The following is a 27,009-nucleotide window of genomic DNA, read 5'->3' as shown; positions in this document are numbered from 1 at the left end:
CCATATTATACCTGCATGGTATTTCCATTGTGATTGCTCATCACTTGGGCAGCTTTTTATCTGATCTAATGAATCTACGTGGAAGCAAAGACGGGTCGACGCTATGAACCGCCACGGGTCAAAAAGTGGACCCTGAAGTGGAACAGAGCTTGGAAGAAATACAATCAATATCTATTTTGATTTCACGATTGTTTCTGATGGGGGAAGATCACGCTCCTAGAGAGAAATCATTGGAAGTATGGAGGCTCATCGCAATGAGCCAAGGGAGATAGAGCATACAATATGAAGATTGGCACCTACCAGGAGCAGAATCGTCCGGAAGAGCCTAAAACAAGACGCCAAAAGGGATCTGCCTGAAAAGAAAGTGCCACGTTAGATAGTACAGAAAACAAGAGCCGGGCGCGTGGGTATGAAGGCGTTTAAATGGCCTTGGTACGCGAAAACAAACTGCTGTAGACGGCATCCACAACGGGCTGGGCAGTGATCTGCTTGCCGCCGAAGAAACGTCCGTTCAATCCTTTGATGGCGTTCTCGCCGCCCTGGACACGGTCGAACTTCAGGTAAATGTCGCCCTGAGAGCTTGGATCTAGTGAGATGTGAACAACGTGACCATATTTTTCCTCGCACTCCGAGCGAACGTCATCTTCCAGCTCCTTGATCCAGGCTTCGCCTTCCTCTCTGTTAAAGTAGTGTTAATAAATGAATAACTCAATAGGGAGACATGAGAAAACTTACTCGGAGGCGTCAAACATGTTACGAAGCATTACACATCGACTAGCCATGTTCACATTGACAGGCAGGGGCTTAGTCTCGGTCTTGGGTCGGAGGATCTTCTGCTGCTCGTCGGCAGAAGGCTCGGGTTCATCTGTTCGGGCAAGTTTCCTCATCAACGCATCTCTACTGTAATTGTTGAAGTTTACACCCGCCACATCTGTATCGTCTAGGGCACTAGCGCCGGTGCCTTTCTCGGATTCGCGACCACCGGCACGGTCAAAGTTGTTGGAGCCACCGGCTTGAACACCGCGGCCTCCGTGGCCGGAAAAGGAAGAGCCCTGGAAACTGGGTTGACTTGCAGAGGAGCCCTGGGGACGAGTGGAGCTTGAATCCGGGGTGAACTTATCGTTGCCAAGGCCAACGCGAATGGCTCTACCAGCAAGATCAAACCCGTTCATTTTCTCCAAGGCCTCACGAGCCTGATTGGGATCACGGAACCTAGAATAATGTTAGATTTTGATCCAAGGACACCAAAGAATATGGATGGGATTTCTTACTGGACAAAAGCGTAACCTTTGCTGCGACCAGTCTCGTCCTTCTGGAGCTGTACAAACTCAAGTTCGCCGAACGGTTCGAAGACATTCTGGAGGTCGGTTTCAGTGATGCTGAAATGAACATTACCCACATAGAGTCTGTGAAATGGTGCCGAGTGCTGAGGGCCTGAACTGGCCTCGGGATTGCGGGCCTGGCGATTCTTCTCCGCCTCGGTCAATTGAGCGATGATAGGGATGCCTAGAAGTTTCTGGCCGGTGAGTTGAATGGCAGCGGGTACGGATTCTTCGCTCTTGAATTCAACATAACCGACACTGGCAGGAAGAATTGTGTTAGCTAAAGCTATGACTGGTTATTTAGGGAAAACAACTCACCCTTTAGATCGTCCGCTGACGCGGTCCTTAACGATTTGGGCCTCCTTGACGGGGCCAACCTTTTCAAAGAAGGCCATCAGCTCTTTAGTTCGCAGACGAGCTGCCAGTTGCTGTACGAAAATTGTTCGCTTGTCCCGCTCATCTTCATTAAGTTCGGGGGACTTGCTAGGGCTGCGACGGGGGGTTTGGCGACGAGCATCGCGCTCACGGCGAGGAGGACGTCGGTCATCATCACGCTCGCGACGGGAGGGGCGGTAATGTCTATCATCATGAGGGGAGCGCGAACGGCTGTGAGCGCGTCCTCCACCACGGTAAAAGTCGCCACTAGAGCGATGGTCGTCAAAGCGATCGCGATCGCGACGAGGGCGACGTCTCTCACTTTCACGGCTCCGGCTTCTCTTCCGGCTTCTATGGCTACCGTTAGCACTGCCATGCTCGCTGGGCGGGCTTTTCATCTCCTCATCGCCCTCCACATCTCGGTCGCGGCGACGATCACGGCTGCGTTCGCGGCGGCGGCGTCTATCACGGGAACGGTCACGGTCGCGACGTTCAGAGTTATCAGCTCGGGAGCGATCATCATGGTCATCCTGCTTGGGGGTTGCTTCAACAGTGGCGGCGGTTGACTCAAGAAGAGCCTCCACGTCAAGTCCGGACATCGTGGAGATGGTCTGTGTGTTGGCTGCGGTTGCAATGATAATGGGGGTTTAGAGAGTTTAGTCACTTAGAACTGAGTAAGAGGATGAAAGACAGAAGATGTTTAACTTCCAGACTCCTCTGCTCGGTTTTACGAAACTGTGCGGGTTGTCTTGAACGAACGCGCCAGGTAAGATGGTGGTGAGTTAACGGAGTCTTGAAAGACGGTTTGGGAGCGGTGATGTGTAGTCACGTGGGATATAACTTTTTACAATTCCTGCCTTAAGGCATCAATTTCGCCACTGTAGAACCAGGGAAGAGCAATAACCTGGGAATTTGTGCAATTGAGGTGCAATGGCTAATATCAAATTGTATTCTGGTTTATTTTGGAGGGATATCAGTCTCATGGAGTCATAAATTAGTAAATAGACTATATAGACAGGGCATTGGAATTGCCATTAGAATTAATTGATAATGTGCACTAATAAGTGATACAGGAAAGAATAAGTGTGGCTTAATCGACTCTCCAGGATCTTGGTCGTAATATCCAAGGGAGGTCAGTCACCTATACAAATGAGAAAGACAAATTACCCAAACGCCGCTATTGCCACAGTTAAGGGCAGACATGTACATCCTCCCTTCCTTGTGATTTCGTAGAGCAAGGGACTTGACGTGAATTCGTGAATGTGAAGAGCCTGCCACTTATGCAAGGATCTGAACGTAACGGTGATTTCGTGGTTTCTTACTGAGCCTTAGAGCCCTTGGGAGGAGGGGTCTCCAGCTCAGTGCCGAAAATGCGGTCCCAGAATCGACTGGTGACACCGAATCCATTCTCGAAGTCTGCATAGTGATGCTGGAGGTGATATTTCTTGAGCTCCTTGTAGTAAAGAGGGAGACTAGATAAAATTAGCATGGTTCAAAAAAGAAATCATGAGATATTGGGATACTCACTTGCGGTGGTGGAGGAAGTAGTGCGTCAAGTCATAACAGATGTACCCAAAGACACCGCCACAGAACACTTGCACGGCCGCAAACCAGTCGTAAAAGAAAACGGCATGGGCCAGCTTCCAGAAGGGCGCTGCCAGGATGATGAACAAGGTGGGTGGCATGACCAGTCGGTATTTGTCCATAGGGAGATAGTGGTGAATACCATGGAGCAAGAAATGCAATGTCAGACCGACTCGGTTATCCGGAAGCCATCTGAGGACATGTCAGTAAACTAGACTTAGATCGTAGGGACTGGGGTTTCATACTTGTCAATGTGGAATAGAAAGCGGTGCATCAAGTATTCGATCAATGACCACAGGAAAACACCGCCGAACCAGTATGCAGTAGCAGCAATAGGATTGCCCAAGCCGGCTGTTCCGACTGCGGTTCCGTAGAAAACGGGTGGCAGCCAGATTATGGGCACCACATACCATGCAGTCTTGCTGAGAGGTTCCAGGAAGTTGCCAAAGAGTGGAGCTGACTGTCCACCCTTATAGTGACGGGGTCGGTGGATCTGCTCCAGGTAGAACTCCTTCGAAAAAGTGCTGTACCAGAGCTGGGGGAAGAGAGGCTTGCTGAGATCCAAGAATTTATGGGTCTTGAAATCTTGCGTGTAATCGGTGTCGATTGAGAGGTCCTCCTCGCGCGACATTCCGGTGGTTTGGTACACGGGTCCAGAGTCTGCATCATTCGTTTCCACGCCAGAGGCTTTGGCCTTGGAAGAAGCGGCGCCGTTCGGGCCCAGGAAGCCGATGTGGTACTCGGTCAGGATTTCGTAGGCGGCCTCTGAGTGCTCGTGGGAAATCTCGTCTTTCATGATCTCTGCGGCATCCTTGCCTGCGTAATCCAGGATCAAGTCACCGCCACCGGGGTGATCCTGCACAAACTCGGTCACATCGTAGACGTTGCGCCCAATTGTGATGTAACAAGATTTGGCATTGTTATGCGACTCGACCTCGGCGGCCGTGAAGGTTGGTAAAACCCGTCCCGGCATTCTCGAGGGTAATGGGAGGGAAAGGCAGGTAAAATGGTCACGGTAGGACAAGTCGCTGGTCAACCGGTGGAAATACGGGAGTGAGCGGAGTTGATCTTTTCTCGGAGGTGGCGGGATATTTTATTCAGGGGAGGCGTGGCGTGACAAACAATCGGTCCGCCCCGGCAGAATTTCTACTATGTAACTCAACCTCAGATGGTACGACGCATGATCCTTCCACTATGAAATACTATCAAAATGGGTGCTCCTAAGGGTTGGAGATCTTATTTGTCGAGAAATCACGATTGAATCATCAAGTGAGACTTTGGCTGACCGACTTGCACCACAGGCATTTGAAAGTTGGGATTACAGATCTGAACAGGCCTAAGTACTATAACACGGCCCTAAACTTGAGCCTCTAGCCCTGGACCCTAGCACTTATTAACTCAAGTTCCAACTTGACATCATCCAGACTAATTTAGTGGGAAAATTTGCAGTGTTGACATTTCGACACTGGCATTTCCTTGAATTTCAGACCATGTGATTATTGTTTAATCGAAATTGACATGCATAATTCGGTATGGCTGTTATGTTAGATCAGGCAATTCGGCCCCCTTCCAATCGGACAGGCCTTCACCCGACTACCCCACGGCTACGGCTCAATTATCTTCTATGTTGACGAAATCTTTCATTTTTATCTTTTATTCTGCATATCTACCACTGAGCGTGACGTCTATTCAATTCCTTCGATCGAGTAACAATACCTCCCGCTTCCATTAGAGCACGAGCTGTGGGACAGTGGGAGTGCTGTGCAATTCAGACTAGGCGCTGTCACGGTCACGACGGCTTCCCTGTTACTAAACCTGGAGTGTATTGTTTGACATTCAAATGTTGTCTCCGACTCTGTCCCTATTAGCTCTCTCGAGTACTCTTTCTGTCGGGTGGGACGGGGACCTTTCGGTTTTCGATACGGTATGCAGCGCTGGTCTCCTTAGCGGGAGGACCGCCTGTGCCGACTAGGCTGTGGTGACTCATTGAGCTTCCCCACTACTCTAGTTAACTAATTACTTCAAGTTGGAAACTCGTCATATAAGACCCCCCCTCCAGGAGTCCAGGGCTCTCCTCTGTGTTTCCTTCAAGTTCTCCACCTCCCCCAACCTTTGCTTGCTACCATGGAACACTTCCAACATACCGCCCACATCGGAACCCACTCCTTGAGCTACGCATTGCGAGGTATTCCTCGGCAGCGCGGCGCTCCCCTTGTGATAGTCCTTACAGGGATCACCAGCAGCGCGCTAGAATGGAGTGCGGTGTGTCGACATCTCGAGAATGAGGCATCTGTGCTGCTGTATGAGCGAACTGGCTACGGTCAGAGCGAAGCATGCCCTACCGCCGAGCCGGACTCACTAACAATTGTGGATGAGCTGTCTCGGCTACTTGTCGCCGCGGCTCTGCCACCCCCGTACCTAGTGGTCGGTCATTCCTGGGGCGGAATTCTCGCGCGGGAGTTTCTTGCTGCCCGCGGACCTGAGGCGATCTGCGGGATGGTGTTGGTGGATGCCGTCCAGGAGCGGATGCTTTTCGAGACATGGCCGGATCCCTCGATCGGAGCCGTCACAGAGGGGCTGGATTATATGGAAGTCGTCGGACTGACCCGCGATTATCAGCTAACGGAGGTCGAGTGGGCAGAGCTTATGGCGGAGGAAGCTAGCTCACACCACGAGCAGCAGGCCACGCGCGAGCTGCCTTATCTGCAGGTCAGTCGTGGCGTCCTAGCCAAGAAACAGCAACTTCTCCTTGGGCGAGATCTCCTCTGCGGCCAGCCGCTTAGTGTGCTCCGGGGCAATTCGCATCGGGACCAGGAGCGGATGTACGATCGGGGCGTGGCACAAGGGTTGGGAAATGAAGCCGAGCGAGCGGTTTTTCGAGACTACCTGGAGCGCTGGGACGCTAGTGAAGAGGCCTTCCAGCGTGAACTACTGAATCTGTCGAGTAACGTGCGCTTTTCCACCACGACTGAAAGTGGCCATAATATTCAGATCACAGAGCCAGAACGCGTCGCTGATGAGATACGCTGGGTCCTACAAAGGACTTCGTCTGTTTCCAGAAAATCATCACCTGATTATCAACTATCGACCTAACGGTCACTGGACACTATCTTGAACCCAGATTTTGGCAGTGCGAAATATGACATGCCATCCCGGACCTCCTTTTTGGCATTTCCTTTGTCATCTCACCCTTTTCCACCAAAAGCGAGAGACAAAAAGACATGAAAAGTTGTAAGAACCAATGCAACCAGTCTCCCATGTTCAAATAGACATACTCTTTTGGCCGTCTCCATCTAATATAAATTCAATTCCATATTCGTCTATCCGAATCAAACCATCAGGATCGTGATACGGGTGTTTGTCTACACTTCTATGGAGCGCAAGTTGTGTTGATGAACTCTATGCGCCGCGGCATATCTTGATTCAAAATCAATGTTTATAAATCTGAAACCCTTACTCGAAATTTGCCTTTGTTTTATCCATACTACTCCGTACAGCCTCAAATATCTTAAGAGGGGTCGGCAATGGAGCGCGGTTGAGGCCCCGGGGGTTGGGTCTTTAACTTGAACTTAAAGTGCCAACGATCAAATGGATACCGCAGTTGTATTCAACAATTTTCTACATACTACCAAACATTATTAAGAATCCAACTTGAAGCTTTTGGGGGTCGTGTATCTTTTCTATGGTGGCCCATATAAAAGATACCCGGAAAAAAGTGGGCGCTGACGACGTTAAGTCTGTCGGCTAGGTACACCCGGATGTAGGCCAAAGTGATTTACCGTGGCATATAGGCCAACATCTGAAATTCCGAGGATCGGAATTCTTTAACATGCGGAAATCATACCTGTCATTTTTTTTCTCTTGTAAGGGTGGACCATCACAGTGCAATACGACGGGGTCCACAAAGGTTTAGAGCTATGGGCATTCCCCGACCACTTAAGACCAGGATAGATTGCCTTGGGTCCTGAGTTAGTTTCTGTTGGATAATTTGACGAAGTCTCCCATTTTCCAACACCGAGTCTTCAAGGCTATTGGATGGAATCTCGGTCTTTATTTCAAATTAGGTATAGGGTCACGCCCCAAATGCAGGCCATGTAAGCCACCTTGGGTAAGATCCATTCAATGACCACATCTCTAAGCCACCAGTCGGCTTCAGCATAGATCCAATTGCTTAGCTATGGAAGCTTGGAACTTGATTTTTTTTTAATTGTTTTTTATCTTGTTTTTTATTTAGCAAAAATACACAAATGCATATCCACTCCGTGGGAAAATGCAAGTCGGAGAGAAAGACCAATTACATCCCAAGGAGATGTACATTCATGTAATAATATCAAAAAAGAGATCAATTCGGAGGGCTTCCGAATAATAAACCCACCTAAGATGCTAAGATACTCTTACTACCCTTAAAGTGGATGTGATATTGGCATATCTTTTGACCATATTCCTAAATTGGCATTGGGGTTATTCTTCATCTTACACCAAATTTCTTCTTCTGTTATTGTACGGGACGATCCGAGAAGCCATAATTCGAGTGGAGACCCAGTTTCCGATCCAATTATCATTTCCAACAATTGACTTCTTCACTATTGGATCGACGGTGATTTTAGTGCGAATCCTTCAGTCTCGCTTGGTCCACCTATTCAGTGTGTTAAGGGGAAAACACAAAATATCCGCTAACTTGACATCCTGCACATGCACATGTGTGTTCAACTTGATTAAATCCATTAGATTTCGGGAACTTCATGAAAATATTCAAATTGAATGCCTCATTACATTTCATTAGAGCTCATACAAGTTACAAGCTTGGCCCCCATCTGGTTACCAGAGAGACAAAGGGCATTGTCCATTTTATCGGGTACTCGAAAACCCATAATTTAATTTTTTCTTCATCTCTCTCTTTTGTCCACCTTTTTTTCCCACCTATTCCACTCTATTCCCACAATTTTCCACAATTTTTTTCTCCCACAAGGATGATTTGACATGGCCCCAGCTCTGTGCTAAGTGGATACCCCTTAAGCCCCGCTGTGGACATTAGGTGTTGCCCATCTTAAAGCCAGAGTTGCCCACTCTCTCCCTTGATTCTCCTTTCCTCCCCCACACAATCAATATGGAGAGCTCAGCAATGAATCCAATTCTGGATTATATCCAGAAATTACCATTGTACAAAAAGGGCCTTCCATGCGGTCAACCAGTATGTGTGATGGTCTCCCATCATATTACACACACCGCCGACCTCATACAACTGGCTGCAGAGCTTGGTCCACATATCGCAGTGTTTCAAGTTCAGGCGGATTTTATCGAGGATTGGAGTCAAGATACCATTGATCAGTTGACATATCAAGCGAAAAAGCATGCATTCATTCTGTGGGAGAGTAGCCGGGTTCTTAATGTAACCGTGAGTGTGATGGGACGCGGATACCCACAACAAGGGACCTGTTCAGCTCTGGGAGATATGATCCGCACGAAATACACAAATGGTTTAATTAAGCCCGCAGCTTGGGCGGGAATGGCAACATGCTGGGCAGCGGGTGTGCCATATGATCAACAAGAGAAAGACCTGTTGATTCCTTCCCTTCGCAAAGCTGCTCGTCAAGCTGTCGCAACAACGGTCAAGACGATTCAAACAGAGATCTCCGCCGAACAATCAGAACCAACCCCCGAGGAACCCAAACCCTCCCTCTCTCCTCCCTCTACAAACGGCTGGCCTGAGTTCAGCAACGATAACATGGGCTATGCCCTTCGAAAATCCTCAACTATTTCCGTCACCGAATCCGTTACCATGCAACCTCACGTTCAACCCGATGATGGCATCCCTCCCCCACCTCTCCTTGCGCGCGGAATGGCCCTCCTCCTCCCGGGCTCTATAAATACTGCTTTCACACCCGAGTATCGTCAGTCTACCTTGGCCGCTACATGCGCCAATGCAGACTTCGTCATCGGTATTACGACCAGCGAGCCATTCTTTCACAATTACCGTGGAAACACGCTATTAGAATTAGCCTCAGAAGATGGTCACGGGAGCTATACCTCGGATGGGGATTGTTTCTTGAGATACTCGCCATACATGGATATGGATATGTCCCTGGGATTGTTTTCTCTCATTCCCCCGGACTTAATGCACGACTATGATGATGACCTCGCTCGAACAGTGAATGGAGATTCTTCACACGAGTCACAGTCTCCATGTGCTGCCAAGTTATACTATATGATAGACCGTGCCATGAAATTACGAGATGCGAATCGTAAAGAACATGGCACTGTCTATGAACCGACCGATCTGACTGGCCCTACAATGTACCACGTCCCCATTGTTGTTCTGCCATAAGCCCTTGTCACTATATCTCTTGACGACCTTCTCTCTCTATCTTCCTCACTCCCGCTCTATATCTCTACCTCCTACTTAACGCTACTTTAACCACGAACCGTCATGTCTCTTCTCGATTTACGTCAACCCTCACCATGTGCATTTTATTTTCTTGGATCATAGATCAGGCGTTCGGTGTAAACATTGTGTTCATGAAAGTGTCCATTTTCAAAGCATTTGAGGCTATGTCGCGAGTGTTTTGCTCTGAAGACTCGGAGATTGCGCTGAAAATTTCAACATTTGAGGAGCTTGTGGTAAAATTTGTCACATACACGGTCGACAACATTGGAAAAATTGTAGTCATTGGATCTATTGCGTTTGGCCCATTGATCCAAGTTTTTCTTTTTTTTTACCCCACTGTAGATCGATTGGCATATCGGCCCTACTCTACGTAGTGAACCACTTTCTTTCCAGGCCTCCGGCACGACACCACATGTGCAGGAATCGAGCCAAATTTAGACGAAGGAATATATCTCCTGGACCCGGTCAGCTTTAAGCCGCAGTAGTGATCACCAAGCATACTTAGCTCCATGCACGATGATGACTCCAATGGTCCGAGCCCTAGTGCTCCCTTACTCCGAGTCCCCCAGATGGGGGCTAAGTATGCCATATGCGCGCAATGTAATGAGTTACAGCGACAATTACTCGCATTATCTGATGATCAATGATCAGTTAAGAAATTTGAAATAAATTTGAAACTCTGGGAATTTGAAAAGAATTGTTCGAGTGTATGGAGATGTGTATATCGTCTCGATGAGATGAATATCCATGGATGACAGTGAGAGTATAGTCAAACAACTAAAAGATGGAGATATCATCAACGTCAGTTTCAGCCCCTGGGGGCCATGAGCCTTCAAGATCATACATATAAACCCGCTTAATCTCTATCTTGGTTGATGTATATTCCAAAACTCATTCAATTCCCAAGCGACCATCTTCATTATGCCTGAATACACAGCCTCCGATTTTGTCTTTCACTTCGGCCCTCAGAACACCGTCTTCGCTGAGGTGCCTGGGGTAGACCGTACCTCTACATTGAACATCTCCAAAGAGAACCAGAAGATCATCGATAATGCAGATGACATTGAGGCAATCATACCTCATGGAAGATTCCCCACGGATCCACAGCAGGAATATGACTGCATTGTCCAATGTGACAAGGCACTCTATCAATCTGGGAAAAAGCTATTCGATATAAACGTCGAGGTAAGCTCAACCCAAGCCACTCCAAGCACTGAGTTTAAATTTTGCAAACTCCAAATAATTCAATTCCTAACATATGACAGACTTTCTGGTTCCTAGACGGCGGTCAAGACGCAGGTCTCCTTATCACCGATCACAAAACCACCCTCCTAGGTCCTGACGAGGTCTCCGCACACCTATTCTCACGCGTACAACGCGACAGGAACCCTCCTCTTCAACTCGCTACAATGGGTATCAACCGTACCTGGCTAGTTGCCTACCAAACCGGAGGAATCGTCTCAAAACTCCGTCCCGCATACCCACGTCTAGCAGATTACCTGCGTTACGGAAGTCAAGGCCAGATCATCTACGTGAGCCTGAGTCTCTCACAGCCAGGTTGCTTCTTCGCTGCTTGGAAAGATGGTACAGTTGTATACAATTTCCCTGAAGATAAGGAAGGGTGTACATCTTGGAAGGACCTTGATCGTCAACTTCGTGCGTCGGAAGGCTTAAAGGTTAGACTGGGTAATGAACCTGAGATTGAGACCTTGGGTATTACTGAGGTTGCTGAGGGTTCTGAGGAGAACCCGCGGAGAGATTCGAAGGTGAAATCGCTGAGAACACCAAAAGAGACTCCGCTCGACTTGGACTTGAAGATGGAGAAAGAGATTTCTTCGGTTTCATCAACGATGATTCTTAAGATGGCCCCTGCTCCTCTTTCTGCAGCTCTCCTGACACCTGCACCGACACCTGTTCAAGAGCCTCTTCCGTCTCCGACTCTTTCGAGCAAGGATAGCTGGTTTGAGGATTTTAGTAAGAATGTGGTCACTCGGGTTCGCGATATGGAGATTCAGCATATCTCTCACGACCTAGTGGATGCTATATAGAGTCTTGAGGTCTAGCATTTTGGAAGGTTTGAGCTCGATAAGAGGCTGAGTTTGATTCGGCGTTTTCTTGTTATACCTGTCATTGTCTCTATTGTTTTCTTTTCTTTTGGTAGCTGTCCACGGTGATTGTTTGGCATCCTCGACCCGAGCCTACTATGTAATAATGATTTATGAAGTTTTCAATCCATTTTCTTCCAGCTTATCTCAAATTCAGACCTTGGATTTTCTTCAAACTAAAGTTGAGGTTCATTGTTCTCAAAACTTCCCTTTCATTAGTGCAATAAAGGTGGGCTGGATTCTTCACCCATTCCCAGCGCCTATCAACTAGTGCCAGATGATCGAGCTAGTCAGTAAGACTCGGATGCAGGTTACGAAATGAGGGATTGGTCAAATCATTGGAGTTACCCTTTGGTTTCTTTTGGTTTTTGCCTGCAGCAGTCATCATGATATTCCGAGAAATCTCATTTAGATGGTTTATAATTGGATATACCTGTGTCAACCTTGATCCTTTGCTCCACAAATCTGCGATTAGTCATGGGCTTGTTTGTTTCGAAGATTGATGGAGCTTTTCATGCTGCTATCCTCACTGGCAGACTGATCAAACGAATCAGCTGCAACATATCACTGCACGCTCAGGCTGCAATCCACGTCATCCATGCATTGCATGCTGACACGTTGACCCAGTACCCAGCTGAGCTCTGGTACCGCTACTGATTTCGCCAAGGGATATGTAGCTTGAAGGGCTAACAGTTGAAGAATACACCTGGTCATGTGGCAAAGGTCACTTACAATAGTGTGATCGATAATTCAAAAAGTTCCTTCAACTTTTTGTGGCACCTCAAGTGCTGGAGTGAACTTCCGATGACTCGGAACTACCTACATCTGTATACATTGATACATGGGCACCCTGGTGAAACCACTTCCGCATGTGCGTCTCAACCTTGGAAGGCCTTCAGCCCAATCTTCACTTATATTCGATTCTAGTTGTACCATGCGCAGCTGACCTCGGAGACTTTGCACTTGGTACGCCATGGGGTTTCAAGCATCATTTAACAACCGCAATGATGGATTGCAAGTTGGCCAAAACAACGGTCATATCTTCACTGGTACTAAGGATTCTACTGAATCCAATCATTCAAACTTGAAGGTCAGTGGGACGTGACTAAGTACCATTTGGACCCAAGATCACATTTTCGAATGGGAAAGAACTGATGATTTGCTTTTGTTTCAGGCTCTTAGTCCCGAGCTTGATAAGAAGCGAATCGAAGCAGATAAGGACGGTCTTCTCTATGATTCGTACCGCTGGGTGCTCGAGCACAACGATTTTCGAAGTTGGAAGGACGCTGCTGACGGTCAGCTATTGTGAATCAAAGGTGATCCTGGCAAGGGCAAGACGATGCTGATCTGCGGAATTATCAATGAGCTTTCAAAGCAAGCAGATCAAGACAATACGAAAATGCCTACTTTTTCTGCCAAGCCACCAACAATCGTATCAATAGTGCTACGGCAGTTCTGCGAGGACTTATCTACATGATCGGAAAGCATCAACCTCCACTTAAGACCCATATTCCACCGAGATTCCTTGACAATGAAAACGGATGGTTCGAGCTATGTGACGCTCTCCAGAAAATCCTCAGGGACCCAGACATTAGAAGCACATACTTGTTAGTTGATGCAATCGATGAGTGTACCATCGATCAGAAGAGACTCCTCGAATTTCTTAGACAGCACGCATCAGTCAACCCCCGTGTGAAATGGATTTTGTCGAGTCGCAACGATCCGGTGATTGTGAACCACCTCAACAGGAAAACAGAACGAAAACTTCATGGGAATTAAATGAGAAGGTTCTCTCAGGCGCTGTGGAATCGTATGTTCGTCACAAAGTCAACGACTTGGCGAAAAACCATGATTGCACACCAGATATACAAAATGCAGTGGAACAGCATCTGATATCTACTGCGAACGGGACCTTTCTTTGGGTAGCTTTGGTGTGTCTGGGACTCGCTGATGTCGAGTTCTGGGAAGTTGAGTATCAACTGAAATATTTCCCCCCCCTGGTCTTGACGAGCTCTATGTGTGAATGCTAGATAAAGTGAGGGGGTTGAAGACTCCAACTGCTGCTATATGCCCTTCGATTCTGCGCAAGGTGACAACAGTCTACCGGCCGATAAAATTGTCAGAGGTGAAGGGTTACGTTGACTTGCCCGAGAGAGCCTCAAATAATACTCAATCCATGATAAAGCTAGTTGGATATTGTGGGCAGTTCGTTACTCTACGAAGAGACACAATTATCTTGGTCCATCAATCTGCTCAAGAATTTCTCCTATCGCAGGCATCTGAAAAGATCCACCCTGATGGGATACAGCAGACGCACCGTTCTATTTTCTTGAAGTCTCTACAAATCCTCAACACCAAATTGTGTCGCGACATACTCGAATGATGTACCTAGACAGATGAAACATTTGAACCTTCCAAGGTTGGAATTTTACGTCCTTCAGATCAATCAATGTTCATGCATGTGTGATCCATTGATCCTTAGTGGTACCGTTTTAGAAGCCATGATAATAGAGAGTCACGGTATATCTCCCCCCGAGTCGGGAGCCCTTTAACATAGTATCTGGTTGTCACAACATAATCAGACATGCGAGACATGGAATCCTCTCATTTCGTTACGAGAGCCAACATTTTGAATGAGATGGTTTATGAAGGGCCGTGATATACTTCACAAAACCAAGAAATATTGTGTGCACTGTAAGTTTCAAGTTGTGATAATAGTATGGAAATCTAGGCCTTTGATTTGATTTGAACCCTTGGAATGTAATTTAGTTGACTTTCTGCGCGATGCCAATGCCACCTAGTCACAGGCTAGCATTTTGTGATGTTGATTTGACCAGTTTGGGGCCCTTGAAATATTCCATATCGAGGTAAATTAAAGGAATAGCGTTGAGACACTCGATTTGGTGGGTTGTAGCTGACCCTAGTATGCACATATGGTATTGTCGGGCTATATAGCTGGTGTTTTAGGGACGGTGACCGCCGGGCGGGCACTACCTTCTCCCCGCTTCTCCCCCTCCAGGGCTGGAGGTTCACGTGCCCACGCGTGGCTGAGTCAGTATTGAGCCAAATCGGGAAACGCGTCATAAGAACTGAGTATCTCTCACTTTCCAAATGTCAATGTTCAGACTTCTCTGTTCATCCACCCATTGAACTCAAACAACTATGGATTCTCATCTCAATGGAAACTTGCTCTGAATCCCATATGCCCAATAATTGTCCTTATACCCCTCTCGGCTAAGAATTTGAGTTCAAGATCGACATTCGCCATGAAGTCTGAAGAGGTGGGGTTGATTTCGCAGCATCGACAACGAACAACACGTCTTAAGCAGTCTTGTCTTTTGATTGACCATGGTTCACGACCCTACAATAACTTCTTGGAAGGTCCAATAAATACAACGAGCGGGTCCAATACAGCAAAGATCATCTCACCAAATGGAGATCTGATTATTGAGCACACCGATCCATCTTCGACAACTGGCAAGATCGCTTGGCAAGTCTCAGTCACATCTCTCAAAGAGAATTCTCGATACTTTGATGCTATGCTAGATCCAGAAAAGTTCTCGGAAGGAAGATCTCTCGCTCAGCAACTACAGGCGCTGGAGATTAAAGCTGAGTCGCAGCCGGGGTCAAGCTTCGATAGCGGTAATGAGATCTCTTTGCCTGTCATTCAATTTTCTGAAAATCCTGTGGTCAAGCTGTGTGGTACAGATATCTTGGGACTGTTCATGAAAGTGTTATGCTTGGAATCTATGAATGATACCACCAACGGTCTCTTCCAAGAGGCCTTGAAGATTGAAAACCCGGCTACTATTGCAAGGCTCATTCAAGTTGCCGATTCTTTCAGCTCCACGGATCGTGTCGAGCATGTATTGCGACTAGTAAAATATCAGTATGGCCCGAAAGGGAAGATGTCAATATCGCGTTTTGACGCTGCTTTGGTGGATATGAAAGAAGAACGGATTCGTCAGATTATCTTCATCTCAAAACTTCTTAAAGACCATGCCATATTTCAGGTCATGACCCATACCCTCCTCATACTTGGATCAAGATTCTGGAACAATGCACCAGAAGGTCCAGATGTCGATTCCTTTTACTGGAACTATCTATCTGATAATATTGAAGGTACACCACTCCCACCTTGCGTATTCTGCTACTAGAAGCTTATTGAAGGCTCCGAATACAGAGGAACTATACTATCGACGGCAGTGCGTCATGAATACTATCACTGACCTTCAAGCGTACTTCATGCGCGCCTATGGAGTATTGGACGATCCAAATCCAAGACCAAGCCCGGCTCCAAACAGGATGTTAGGCGCTGCATTTTCCACATCAACCCAGACAACTCAGTTCCAATGCCGCGGCGGTATGGGAAATTCAAGTCAATGTGACACATTTGAGTTGGGTCAGATGATACGCTTCTTCGCTATGCGTAGCAGAACCGTCTTTCTCGGGTCAAATATCATCGATCCTGACTTCAATTTGGATCCTTTAGGTAGTGACGATGGGGTTGATTTCACGCAACAAGGTCCAGCTTCGGAAAGCATCATCAGCATCATATCTACTCTACGGCGATATCCAGACTATCAGGTGGATTCTTATCACGGAAGCTGTGGGGTACGGCGTCGTCTACTCCCAATCATTCCTTGCATTGAAAAATACCTCTTGGATGCACAAGCTCTCCTCGGCGTGGATTACAGAATTTGGAGCAGCCCAGTCAGTCGTTGTGAGGCGGAATGGATCGGCGGTATGAAGAATCTCACTGTCGATATTCGACAGGGAATTATTGCTTCCATCTCGTCCACTTCAGGCAAATTAATACGATTTAGCACTGCAGCCGAGTATGCAAAAACCTTGTTCACAGCGAAGAGCCGCAATTGGGAGGCATGATTCAGCTGGCTTGGCGCGTTGAAGCAACATTCTCACTCCCTGACTCGAAATTACGAGCTCATACGTCACTTGCGGCTCTTCGTTGTGATAGGCTGCTTACGCAGGTGACCCATGAGTAGCAAGCACTTGGGCATATCACACAGTGACATAATGATGGTGTTCTGGGCAGCGCAGAGGAAACAAAAAAGACCGGTCTGGACTTGGTCGAAGCCATCCCCTGGCAACTGTTGGGTGTCCTAATCTGTTCACATGTGTTTGTTGGGACTACATGCCTTGCATCAGCTGAAGATTTAATTCGAATATCAAGATCTCCGAGTCGTCTGTATATTAGCGAAGACCGGCAAAGTTCAATTTTCATACGAAATACTAGTTGTATTTGCAGAAGCGCAAGAATATTGATATGGGAAGCAGTACTTTCTTGTCATTCTAGATAGCTCTCGCATGAAAGACGAACTTTTCCCTTTAATCTCGATTCTAGAAATGCCCAGTTTTATGTTTCAAAACAATGTCAATATAAACCACAAACTTCAAGTTGAAGAACGCACGAACCAGCACAATTCAAGATTGACAATTTGAGACAACCTTTGTTCAACTCTCGATACATTGTCTCCAAGAGAACCAAGCCAATAAAGCTTGAGCACTATCACTTAACAAACTGGATCAGGCCAGGAGTATCCCATGTCAAAATCCAAGTTTGGTCCCGTTGGGAAAAATGAACCCGTAATCTGACCGGTAGCAGGATCATAAGGGAAGTAGTCATCATAAGATCCTTTACCAGAAACTGATTTCTCTGGTTTGATGAACTGATCCAGTAGATCCGGCTCGAGGCCATACGAAGATACAGGTATCGCAAGCGGAGTATCGGACTGGTCCATTGGCGAGCACACAATGGAGTCCATCTCTGCGGCAATAGTATCGACTGAAGTTGTCACCGAGGCTGTTGGCAGGGTTACAGTTGGGTCGAACGTAATATCGTCCACAATTTGGTCTGCTTCGAGATTTGCGGTATCTTCGATCTCTGTTGCATCCAGGAGAGAAGCGGCAGATGATTCGTCGTTGTCATTACCCGAGAAATCATCAACGTCAATTCCAACATGTGGTGCTAGACGACGGAGGAATCCGTTGCAGAGCTTCCAGGCTCGCTCGGATGCGAGATTTGATTTGGATAATGCTGACAGCCAATCTAAAGCTTTCTTTGCTGCCTTAGATACCATGACCGCTTTCTCGGGGACATGCTGAGCTCTGTATGCAAGCTCCAAGAGAAGAACAGTAGCAGCTTGCATGAGATAGTGAAGAGTACACCACCATGGAGAGATCCGAGAAAGAAGCGCTGCATCTGGGGTATCCGGGAATAGTGTCAACATATGACATGCAGATTCGACACATTCAGCGGCTGTCTTGCTACAGAACTCGTGTGTTTTATCGTCTTCAGCTGGCGATGGATCAAGTCTACACAAACAAGGGCGAGTGATACCAATTTTGGTACTGTAGAATAGGAAAGCAAGGCCCATTCGATGACCAAGAGGACATTGCGAGGTTTGTGTGGAGGTGAAGTCATAAGCCGATGGAAGATTCATGAACCAAGAATCAATCTCCAGCATCAAACTCTGAATCGTGAACTGAGTGCTGGCCCATGGTGACTGCAAGGCCTCGGGGCTGTAAAGCTTCACTGCCATGCGCTTGGCGATAGTATTGAGTGAGGTCAACTGCAAAAAGTACAGCGATACACAAGGCGGCAGACTCTTTAGATACTCAGCTCGGATCATTTTTGTGTCACCCTCTGCAGGCGTATCATTGGTGTCCGAGTCAGCATTAGAGTCCAAGCTAGCCACACTATTGCTGAATGACATGCGATCAAGAGGACTCAAAGTACCACGACCCGAAGTGCTGATCAATTGCGAGACCTCTTCCTTTTGAAAGTCACTTTCGTCAAAGGGAACAGGCAGAGGTGTCGTGCAGTAGTCATCGGTGATGCAAGATGGTCGACCAGTCATGACGGAAAGGAGATGATCAACATTGTACAGTGACCACCAGACACGATACCGGATCTCTTTAGAAGTATCCGATGTGCAAGGGCCCGCATTGCGTAGATGTAAACCAAGAGCTAATGCGCCTCGAACAGCACTTCCAGACAGTTTCCATGCCCTAAGGAACCTATTAGCATAATTTATGGGCAATCTTGACGAGAAATACTGTACCTGTTAATGTGCCCTGATGAGATCATATAGAAGCACGCGAGGCCTTCAACTTGAAGTTGCTGGAGATCGGGATGATGCAAAAGCTGATCCTCCAGACTGAGCACTCTGGCTCTCGCAAAATACAACTCATGATCATCTTCCTCTTCCTGCCAATCTGCGTTGGTCAGCTGACCATATTTTGCCGCAACAGCAAAGATAAGGTTGAGTATAGCCAGCCATTTGTTTCCCGGTTTTAGGGTTGGCTGACTGAAAAAGACCTGGAATTGCGAGACAAATGTTGAGATACCAATTATTGGGAATGATGGATGCACAGAGGTGAGGTAAGCATTTAGAAGCTTGGTTGCAGTTTCTCGCGATGGAACAGCGTGGGGATCAACTTGATCCTTGCCAGGGATGTCCAGGTCATCGAGATAGTAGTTGGATGCTGCAATCAAAGGATCAACGGGATTCTCCGGTCGAGGAGTCAGTGTAGGTGATGGTAGACCATTGTCATCACCTGAATTTGACATGCTTGCAGACCAGGCCTCGCATTCATTGTTGACTTCTCTACTCAGTTTCTGAAGCCAGTTGAGCTCAGAGCTCTTTCCAATGAATCCTGTTGCCCGTGCAGTTTCGTCTCTGTTGAAGTCTTCCTCCGTATGATCGATCAAATCCAAAGGCGTGGTTGAAGATGATCGAGAAGGTGGTGGTTCAGAATCACAGGATGTTTTGTTCTCTCCCCTTGAAGCACTTCCATCAGAGTGAAGTGCAAGATCTGGAGCAGAGCCCTGTGTTCTTTTAGATACGATATTGGCCGCTTGGGGATTCATGGTCTCTTACTGCTGTCAACGCAATATTCACCAACTGCTCATCAGAAACGCCAAAGCGACTACTAAGTCGCTTTATCACGTCCTCATAGGCTTGGACTTTAGCCGAAAGGCTGGCAAGTTGCCTATACCATAGTATTTTCTGTCAGCCTCACTAGACGAGATAAAAACTTGCTGTATCATAGGGATATCTCTTACCGCTTAGACTTCTCACGTTTACCATCCGTGTAGCAACAAATAATGCCAGCTTCACGGCAATTACGACAGCCAGACTTATCTCCAGTGCATTTTGTTTTCCTTTGCCGACATGACTCGCACGCTCGACGAACATGCCGACGATGAAATCTGCCAGGGGAGGTAAAAGCAGATTCTGCCCCTTCGGCTAGTCGAGGAATGGCCATCTTCTTTGCACCTAGTTCAGAATCGGTTCTCTGAAGCGATGGCATACTATCCTGTATCATTTGAACCAATTTAGTCAAACTCCCGTGAATGTTAAGGAGGGTTTCGGAATATGACATACTATATCTGAAAATTGATTACAGGTCTCTGCATCAGCACATGATAGCTTGAATAGGCTCTGCTGCTCGGTCCATGATGGGAAGTGGGTGCTACTCATCATGAAGAACAGAGATTATTCTATTTTGAGTTGTGTCTGCACTAATCAGTATCCATTCGTCGGATGTCTGGTAATCTTGTTTGGCATAGAGTCTCAGGCTGATTCACCTTGAAGATTCAATGGCAATGTAGAATCTGCCAATATCGAATTGTCAACAAAGAGGCGAGGTTGAGGAAGACGCTGGGATTATAAAGCTATCGGCAGCTCCGACCTATGAAAGAAGTGGGATATTGCGTGCAGGGAACCAGGAAGTCTGGGTCTGGCTACGCACGAGATCCAAACTCTGTAGCTATTGATCTTATTCCATCTATACTGGATATCTTGGTAGCATCTCGGTGAGCTCGCAAAATTAGCCACTGTGCGATGTAAAACCGCCTATGAAGCAAGTGATTTGCCTCAGGAACCAGAACTAATCATTGAGGCGAATTTGAGGTCTTTTTGCAAGTGCAGCTGTCTTGTTCGCCATTGATGGCGCCGTTGCATTCCAGAGGTCTCAAGTGGAGTTGGATTCGCATATTGGTCAGTCCATGGATACCATGCCCCACGATCATTAAGTTAAACAACACCATCCAGCCATCTATCGGTTTTCGGTTTTTAAAACCGACAGGTTCTGAACTCCGATCTGAACCTGAGGGGACGTACGTGTCAGTAGCACTTTAAGCGATTGTATATAGACGGAGTCGGAGTCACCGATCTTCGCCAGTGTTCTTTTTGGGATATTCTTGCAATTGAGAATTGCGATTGACTTGAATCGACTCAGCTAGGCCAGTTATGGAAAGTGCTCGTGCTCACACTCCACATAGCAGATGGAAGAAGCTGCCATGGCCTAGACCTAAGCAGTAGAGTCAATCTGACGTTTCCTGGTGGTGGCGCCGAAGTTTGTTGATGCCCCTGGTTACCATTGAGTTTGGCCCTGTCTGATTCGATAGCGGCCGCAGCTGCCCATGGGTTAGAGAGTAAGGTACTAGAAGCTTTTAAAGTTAGTCCCCAGAAGGGGCATCCCAATTAAGAAAGTTGCTACGTGCCTGCTTGAACCCCAGAGAAGTCGAGAATCCATAATATTGACGTCGTTGACGTCAACTGGTCGTGGGTTACGCTAGAATGACTGATTAGGCCATCACTGCGGGGAGGTTACCGATAAAGAGTGCATTGACTCGAACGCCGTATTATTTTGAGTCTAATAAAAGTTTCAATTTTGAGTAGAGGAGACATGGCCTGGCAAGAAAAAAAGGGTCTTTGATGTGAAAAAACAATAAGAATGGGCTGAGAACACGGATTCGAAAGTAAAGAGAAGAAAAGGGGGAAATAAATGCCAGAAAACCACAATCAGAAAGTCATTAGTATCCCACTCTATACAAGCCACCTGCAGAACTACTCAATTAGGAAGTTCTCTGCAACGCTACGGACATCCTTGGAAAAGCCGGTGCTCTCGCCTTCCATCTCCAAGAGTGAGACATCAGTAACATCGACATCCACAAATGGCTGTGTCTTAGTAAATCTGACACTCATAGGGAAGAACTGATCCTCATCACCGTCGGTAGTCTCAAATTCGAAACTGCCGGAGGGGTTCGACTCATCAACAGCACCGAGGTTCCAGTCCAGGCTGTCACCCGAAACTTCATACACAGCATCGAAGCTGGAAACAGAAGGCTCTGAAGAACCATAAGGAATGGTAACAACGACATCCCGAAGACTATCACTGCCGGTCAGCTCGTACTCGACTGTGACGGTGGTCGAGTCAGAGCCCTTGTTAACCCACACGGTGAATGTGATGGGCAGAATATCGGCATTATCAGCCGAGCTAGCGACACGCCACCGCAAAACACCAATGGCATTATTTGTCGGGAATCGCTTTGTGGTGTCCTTGAGCTGGATGGCAGAAGAGCTAGTGAAGAGGGCCTTGTCCACATTGGGGTGGGTTCGGAACTGGGCACCCTGGGTTTGGTTGGCGTGTAAATCGAGACGCAGTTTTGTGAAAGACGGATCGCTAATTCGCAGCTGAAGGTCACCCTTGACTTCAAACGACTTCAAGGAACCTTCGCGGGTGAGGGTTGCAGAAATGGTTTCGGCAATGGTTACATGGATAGGCTCACGGTCCGCTGTCAGGGACTCGCGGGCAGAGACAGGCTCTTGTACTGGTGTAGACACTTGGGGAGTGACCAGAGGGCTCTCCTCCTCGGCCTCGGGGCCATAGTCACCACGGACCTTCTCGTAGATATCGGTTGCCTTGGACTTCTTGCCAAGTTGCATACCCTTGCCACGGGTGGGGAGAGGCCTAGATGTTTCTGTCAGTTAAACATATTCCGAAAAGAAAGCATTCGCTCCCGAGGAAAATTTCATACTTCGCGAATGTCTTCTTCTTCTCCGCTTCATAAGAATCATAGGTATCCGGCACTGATGGACGGGAAGGTGGTGTGTAAACAGGGTAATTCGGAGCTCGGGGAGCAGCACTACGGCCTGAACGAGCAGCCTCCTTGCGCTGCATCTCCAACTGCTTGGCTTTCCGCTTCCGCTCTTCGCTAGCCTCCAATTCTTTGTTCTATTGACTCGTGTTAGCCTACGTTTGGCCCCGCTTTCATCATTCAAACATACTCGCTCAATGATCTCTTGGATTCTCTCTTCATGACTCTCCATCTCCAAGAAGGTCTTAATCTGGGCCAAGGACAAGTTCTCCCGGTAACCCAATGTGACCAACTCATCGAATGCGCTCAGTAGCTCGAATGCATTGCGCACGATTTCACGCTCATCGAGGCTCTTGCAAATGCTGGTAGTAACTTGAGCAAAGAGGTGCAGACTGTCGATATCCTGAAGAATGTTGGATTGACGGTTGGTGATCAGGACGATGTACAACTCATCCAATGGCTGGTACACGAAGCGCACGTTGTCTTGCTCGACAGTGGTGTGTTGAGTTCCCGAATCCGCAAGTTTAGGGAATGCAGCAAGAAGGGCTTCAATTCGAGACCGAGAAATTTCGCGGAACTGACGCGAGAGGACCGCTTTGCCTCCGCGAGTACATATCGATGCTGCGAGAACGACCTATTGAAGAGAGGGCGAGACCGGGTCAGTCGAAGTACGTTGCGGGGGAGGTCTGTTAAAAAGGAATTGGTAATATTTACCATTGTAAAACCCGTATAAAAGCACTAGTCAGAATCTGAGGGGAGGAAATAGCAGTAAAAGGTAACTTGATGGTGTGGGGAGCAGCTGAAGATGACGCCCCTGTTTGATGTTTAGTTATCATCCGGTACAGCTACTCTGTTCTCTTTCATTGAGAGGTGGTCCGTGCACACCGCTTTCCTTTCCGCCTTTCGCTTAGTCGTCAGGCCGCGAACGAACCTCGTAACATTTTTCCTTTATCCCCCTCTTACCAAGACTTAGTTTCTTCCCTCACCTCCGTCCTTTTCAGCTATTCATGTTTCTTGACATGGATCGAAGTTGAATAATTAGCCATTTACCGACCTTCCTTCCTTTTCATTCTACCGTATCACCCTATCCACATGGTCTAGACCCTGTAAAGGCCGCAATCCCCCAAATATCGCGACTCCTTCCCCATACCTCACTTTACAACGCGTTTTGTAATGACATCAACATCCTCACTACTTCATGCCAGCATGGAGGTCCCCGTAGGTGAGGACCTCGAAATGGCTTCGCCCTATCAGGGCCAAGTCGATGATTTTGATATCGATATCGACCTCATGGACGACCATGCCTCCAACATGGATAGTGACATGATGGGTGCCGATGAATTTCCCAACACCTCCCAACCCTCCCTCTTCCAAAACGATGTAACATATGATGCCGATATGGTCGATGAACCCTCTGAGGGGTCCATGGTGGATACCGAAAACATGGCCGATGAAGACCATGATATCGACGTTCAGTACGAAGTTACCTACGAAGCAGAGATGGTAGAAGGTGATCATAGCCAAGATCAACCGGTGGATTTTTCTCTGTCTATCGCTCCTATTGAAGCTATTCCGACTGCTGAAGTCCAGATCAATGAGCCACAGGTACCCGCCCCAGAAACTGCGACAGAGGTCAGCGAGAAGGTTCAGGAGGTTCAGGCTGTATCGCCCGTAGTTACCTCTTCTGAGAACCCTCAAGAGGAGCATATCAGCCACGAGACCCACCACGAGAAAAATACCTCAGTGCAAGACAACCAGTCTGGACTTGATAAGATTGAGCCAGCTCAGTCTCATCAAAGTTTTGACGCGGGTGTCGATCAGGTTCCAACCGAGGCTGGTGAGCAAACTAACCAAACTACTGTGGTCGAACCGGTTGAGCCGAATGAGCCGGTTGAACATTCGATCTCGGATGATCATCCTGTTCCCAACCCCTTGGCAGATGATTCGGGAGCCTCCAAGGCCTATCTGCCCGAAACTGATGCTGTAATTGCTGCGCAGCATGAGACCCATGTGTCCGAAAATGGTCCTGTCACTTTTGATGAAGAGGTTCTCCACCCCATCAAAGTCATTTATGAGGACAGCGAGATTTCTCTGTTTCCACCTTTAGAGGGTGATTCGGCTGAGACTTTCTTCCTCCATGATGAAAGTCTGGCCTATGAAGGTGTTGGTAAATTATTCAGCTCTCTGCGCGAAGTTCTCTTGGATAATGTTACCGAGGATGATGTTCTTGTTCTTGATATCGATTGTCTTGGTATCCAAATAACAGAGGTGAGCCCAAACCCCATAATATCCTTTTTTTATGGAACAAAAGTTGCTAACTAATATTGAAAGGACTCCTTGCACACATCCAAAGTCACTTTGCATCAGATCCTGGAGATTTACCTTCGCCTTTGCCACAATGATGGCAATCATGAACCGGACGATTTCTATCTTAGTCTTTCCAGTAGACCTTCTCTTCCAAATGAGTTAGCAAGTCTTGATGCTGGTTCCAAGGAAGGCAAAGGTCTATCCCAAGTGCAACTATGGGCTGATTATAGCCAGGCGGATGTTGCTGCGGAGGAGACTGCTGCCGCTGGAGAAAAGTCTGCTGCTGAATCACATGTTCAAGATGCCGAGCAAGATCAGTCAGCCGATGCACAAGGCTTGTCAGGTGATCAGGTCACTAGTAAAGTTCAATACTCCACCGAATTGAATGAAGTGACAGCTACAGTAATAGAAGGCGATAACGATACCACCGTTCAGCATGATGTTGAGCCTGATTTTGAGTTCTTGCCTGAACAAGCGAAAGAAGAAGTGGATGAAAATCCTCAAGGTGTCCTCAATGACAACGAAGGTGCTGCTGATGTGCAAGATGATTTTGAGACCGCTAGAACGGAGACTACCAACACAGTGGAAGCGGATTCCGAGGCAGTCATAACTAGTGCGCTATCCGAAGATGCATCTGCGGGTGCTACATGCGATCCAAACAGTGGTCACCACTCCGACCATGATGACCAACAGCTCGGCAACGGCGAGCTCGATGAAGAGATCGATGAAGGTGATCATATTGAAATCCACGATACCAGCGTCCCTGAAGAAAATCACAAAGATCATGAAGATGACCATAAGTCTCATGATGGCAACTCTGCAATTCCAGGTGCTGGAGTAGCCTCGAAAGAGCAAAAGCAACAAGAACAAGACGACGCAAACCCAACGGATGCTCAAGAGCCTGATTTTGACCTCAACACGTATGAAGAGTCAGAGTCCACTTTGGACAATGCCGCACAGGACGATTATTGGCAAGGAAACCCCCCTTGAACCAGAGGATGACCTTCTCGGGATCGCTGAGGATGTATTGCAATCTCCCTCCAAGGATGGCCAAAACAAGAACCTCGCCAACGCCGAGAATGTGGATTCGGAGAACCCCGATGAAGAACCAACCGGTGCCTTTTTGGAGGATGATTTCGACGACCAGCAATCAACGGAGGATGAGCTCGACTATGACCCCGAACTGGATGTCGCAGAAGGACTGGAGCTTGGCGAAATCGACACCTCTGTTACTGACTCCCACACTCATGACACTCTTTCCACCAAACGGTCTCGGGAAGAGGAAGATGAGTGGGACATTACGGAAGCTACCACCCCCGAACTCAAGCGCCAGCGTCCTTCGTAAACGGATATTTTTTTCTTCCTTTCCATTTTTTCGGCGGCATTCTGCTTTTCTCAATTGCTAGCAAGCCTAGTCCTGATTCCTCGGGATCTTGCTAGCCTTGCAATAATGACAGTTTCGCCATTTTTTACTAATTCTGATACTCAGCAACGTTTACGACTCGTGGACTCTTTCACCTTCAACATCATATGACACAGGTAAGTCAAATACTCGCTTTTTTCTCGTTCCTTGGCCTACCAGGTGATATTCCTTCCCCTCTTCAATTCTTTTGGGACATTCGAGTAGAGCTAGTCTGCAACTTTTGTTTTGCCTAGTCCTCTCGCATTCCCCTTTTTTTCTGTTATGTCGTTATTATCCCCCCCTTTTTTCTGTCCTTGTTTTCCCTGCATGATACCACTTGCGATCAAAAAGTTGTTTCGGGGCGTCCATGGGAGTTGTCGTTAGTGGCCGATCTTCTAGTTTCTACCTCATCCATAGTATTCGGCGTATGAGCGTGGAGAGCCCTCCTATCTCTAGTTAAATACTTGGTATTGGAAATGAACACTTTTTCCTCCCTTAATCTTTTCCATTTTGGTAATGTAAATTATAGAACGCTTTTGACCGGATGACTCTGAGAGCCGGTTTCAAGTTGTCCTTGATGCCAGGTGTGGAGGCTATAGTACGCCGTACTTATGATTAAG

General features: G+C 47.4%; 9 protein-coding genes across 9 annotated transcripts; 5 read left to right on the top strand and 4 right to left on the bottom strand.

Annotated features, from left to right (window-relative positions):
• Nucleotides 1-419: 419 nt before the first annotated feature.
• Nucleotides 420-2,296, bottom strand: N7483_006628 (putative RNA splicing factor (Pad-1); the record flags this gene model as incomplete). Its single annotated transcript, XM_057090065.1, has 4 exons — nucleotides 420-678; nucleotides 736-1,212; nucleotides 1,272-1,580; nucleotides 1,641-2,296. 4 exons carry the CDS (start codon nucleotides 2,294-2,296, stop codon nucleotides 420-422), a joined length of 1,701 nt encoding a protein of 566 aa, XP_056944806.1.
• A 719-nt stretch (nucleotides 2,297-3,015) lies between these two features.
• N7483_006627 (fatty acid alpha-hydroxylase) lies at nucleotides 3,016-4,254 on the bottom strand (the record flags this gene model as incomplete). Its single annotated transcript, XM_057090064.1, has 3 exons — nucleotides 3,016-3,169; nucleotides 3,225-3,473; nucleotides 3,527-4,254. The coding sequence occupies 3 exons, from the start codon at nucleotides 4,252-4,254 to the stop codon at nucleotides 3,016-3,018; spliced, it is 1,131 nt and encodes a 376-aa protein (XP_056944805.1).
• Nucleotides 4,255-5,405: 1,151 nt separating this feature from the next.
• Nucleotides 5,406-6,374, top strand: N7483_006626 (alpha/beta fold hydrolase; the record flags this gene model as incomplete). The annotated part of the gene is made up of 1 exon (XM_057090063.1): nucleotides 5,406-6,374. One exon carries the CDS (start codon nucleotides 5,406-5,408, stop codon nucleotides 6,372-6,374), a length of 969 nt encoding a protein of 322 aa, XP_056944804.1.
• Nucleotides 6,375-8,388: 2,014 nt separating this feature from the next.
• On the top strand, nucleotides 8,389-9,606 carry N7483_006625 (uncharacterized protein; the record flags this gene model as incomplete). Its single annotated transcript, XM_057090062.1, has 1 exon — nucleotides 8,389-9,606. The coding sequence occupies one exon, from the start codon at nucleotides 8,389-8,391 to the stop codon at nucleotides 9,604-9,606; it is 1,218 nt and encodes a 405-aa protein (XP_056944803.1).
• A 981-nt stretch (nucleotides 9,607-10,587) lies between these two features.
• Nucleotides 10,588-11,714, top strand: N7483_006624 (uncharacterized protein; the record flags this gene model as incomplete). Its single annotated transcript, XM_057090061.1, has 2 exons — nucleotides 10,588-10,851; nucleotides 10,932-11,714. The coding sequence occupies 2 exons, from the start codon at nucleotides 10,588-10,590 to the stop codon at nucleotides 11,712-11,714; spliced, it is 1,047 nt and encodes a 348-aa protein (XP_056944802.1).
• Nucleotides 11,715-15,037: 3,323 nt separating this feature from the next.
• N7483_006623 (uncharacterized protein) lies at nucleotides 15,038-16,658 on the top strand (the record flags this gene model as incomplete). The annotated part of the gene is made up of 2 exons (XM_057090060.1): nucleotides 15,038-15,893; nucleotides 15,955-16,658. The coding sequence occupies 2 exons, from the start codon at nucleotides 15,038-15,040 to the stop codon at nucleotides 16,656-16,658; spliced, it is 1,560 nt and encodes a 519-aa protein (XP_056944801.1).
• Nucleotides 16,659-17,305: 647 nt separating this feature from the next.
• On the bottom strand, nucleotides 17,306-20,278 carry N7483_006622 (CeGAL family transcription factor; the record flags this gene model as incomplete). The annotated part of the gene is made up of 5 exons (XM_057090059.1): nucleotides 17,306-18,803; nucleotides 18,857-19,623; nucleotides 19,676-19,787; nucleotides 19,861-20,114; nucleotides 20,183-20,278. The coding sequence occupies 5 exons, from the start codon at nucleotides 20,276-20,278 to the stop codon at nucleotides 17,306-17,308; spliced, it is 2,727 nt and encodes a 908-aa protein (XP_056944800.1).
• A 1,371-nt stretch (nucleotides 20,279-21,649) lies between these two features.
• Nucleotides 21,650-23,397, bottom strand: N7483_006621 (coatomer subunit delta; the record flags this gene model as incomplete). The annotated part of the gene is made up of 4 exons (XM_057090058.1): nucleotides 21,650-22,553; nucleotides 22,621-22,817; nucleotides 22,871-23,314; nucleotides 23,395-23,397. 4 exons carry the CDS (start codon nucleotides 23,395-23,397, stop codon nucleotides 21,650-21,652), a joined length of 1,548 nt encoding a protein of 515 aa, XP_056944799.1.
• Nucleotides 23,398-23,853: 456 nt separating this feature from the next.
• Nucleotides 23,854-26,332, top strand: N7483_006620 (uncharacterized protein; the record flags this gene model as incomplete). Its single annotated transcript, XM_057090057.1, has 3 exons — nucleotides 23,854-24,948; nucleotides 25,012-25,907; nucleotides 25,948-26,332. The coding sequence occupies 3 exons, from the start codon at nucleotides 23,854-23,856 to the stop codon at nucleotides 26,330-26,332; spliced, it is 2,376 nt and encodes a 791-aa protein (XP_056944798.1).
• Between the last annotated feature and the right edge of the window lie 677 nt (nucleotides 26,333-27,009).

This window comes from Penicillium malachiteum (genome assembly GCF_028827825.1).
Source record: "Penicillium malachiteum strain IBT 17515 chromosome Unknown utg000003l:1.0-4950554.0:1.0-4952489.0, whole genome shotgun sequence".
NCBI lineage: Eukaryota > Fungi > Ascomycota > Eurotiomycetes > Eurotiales > Aspergillaceae > Penicillium > Penicillium malachiteum.
This window is presented reverse-complemented; position numbering and strand designations above follow the sequence as displayed.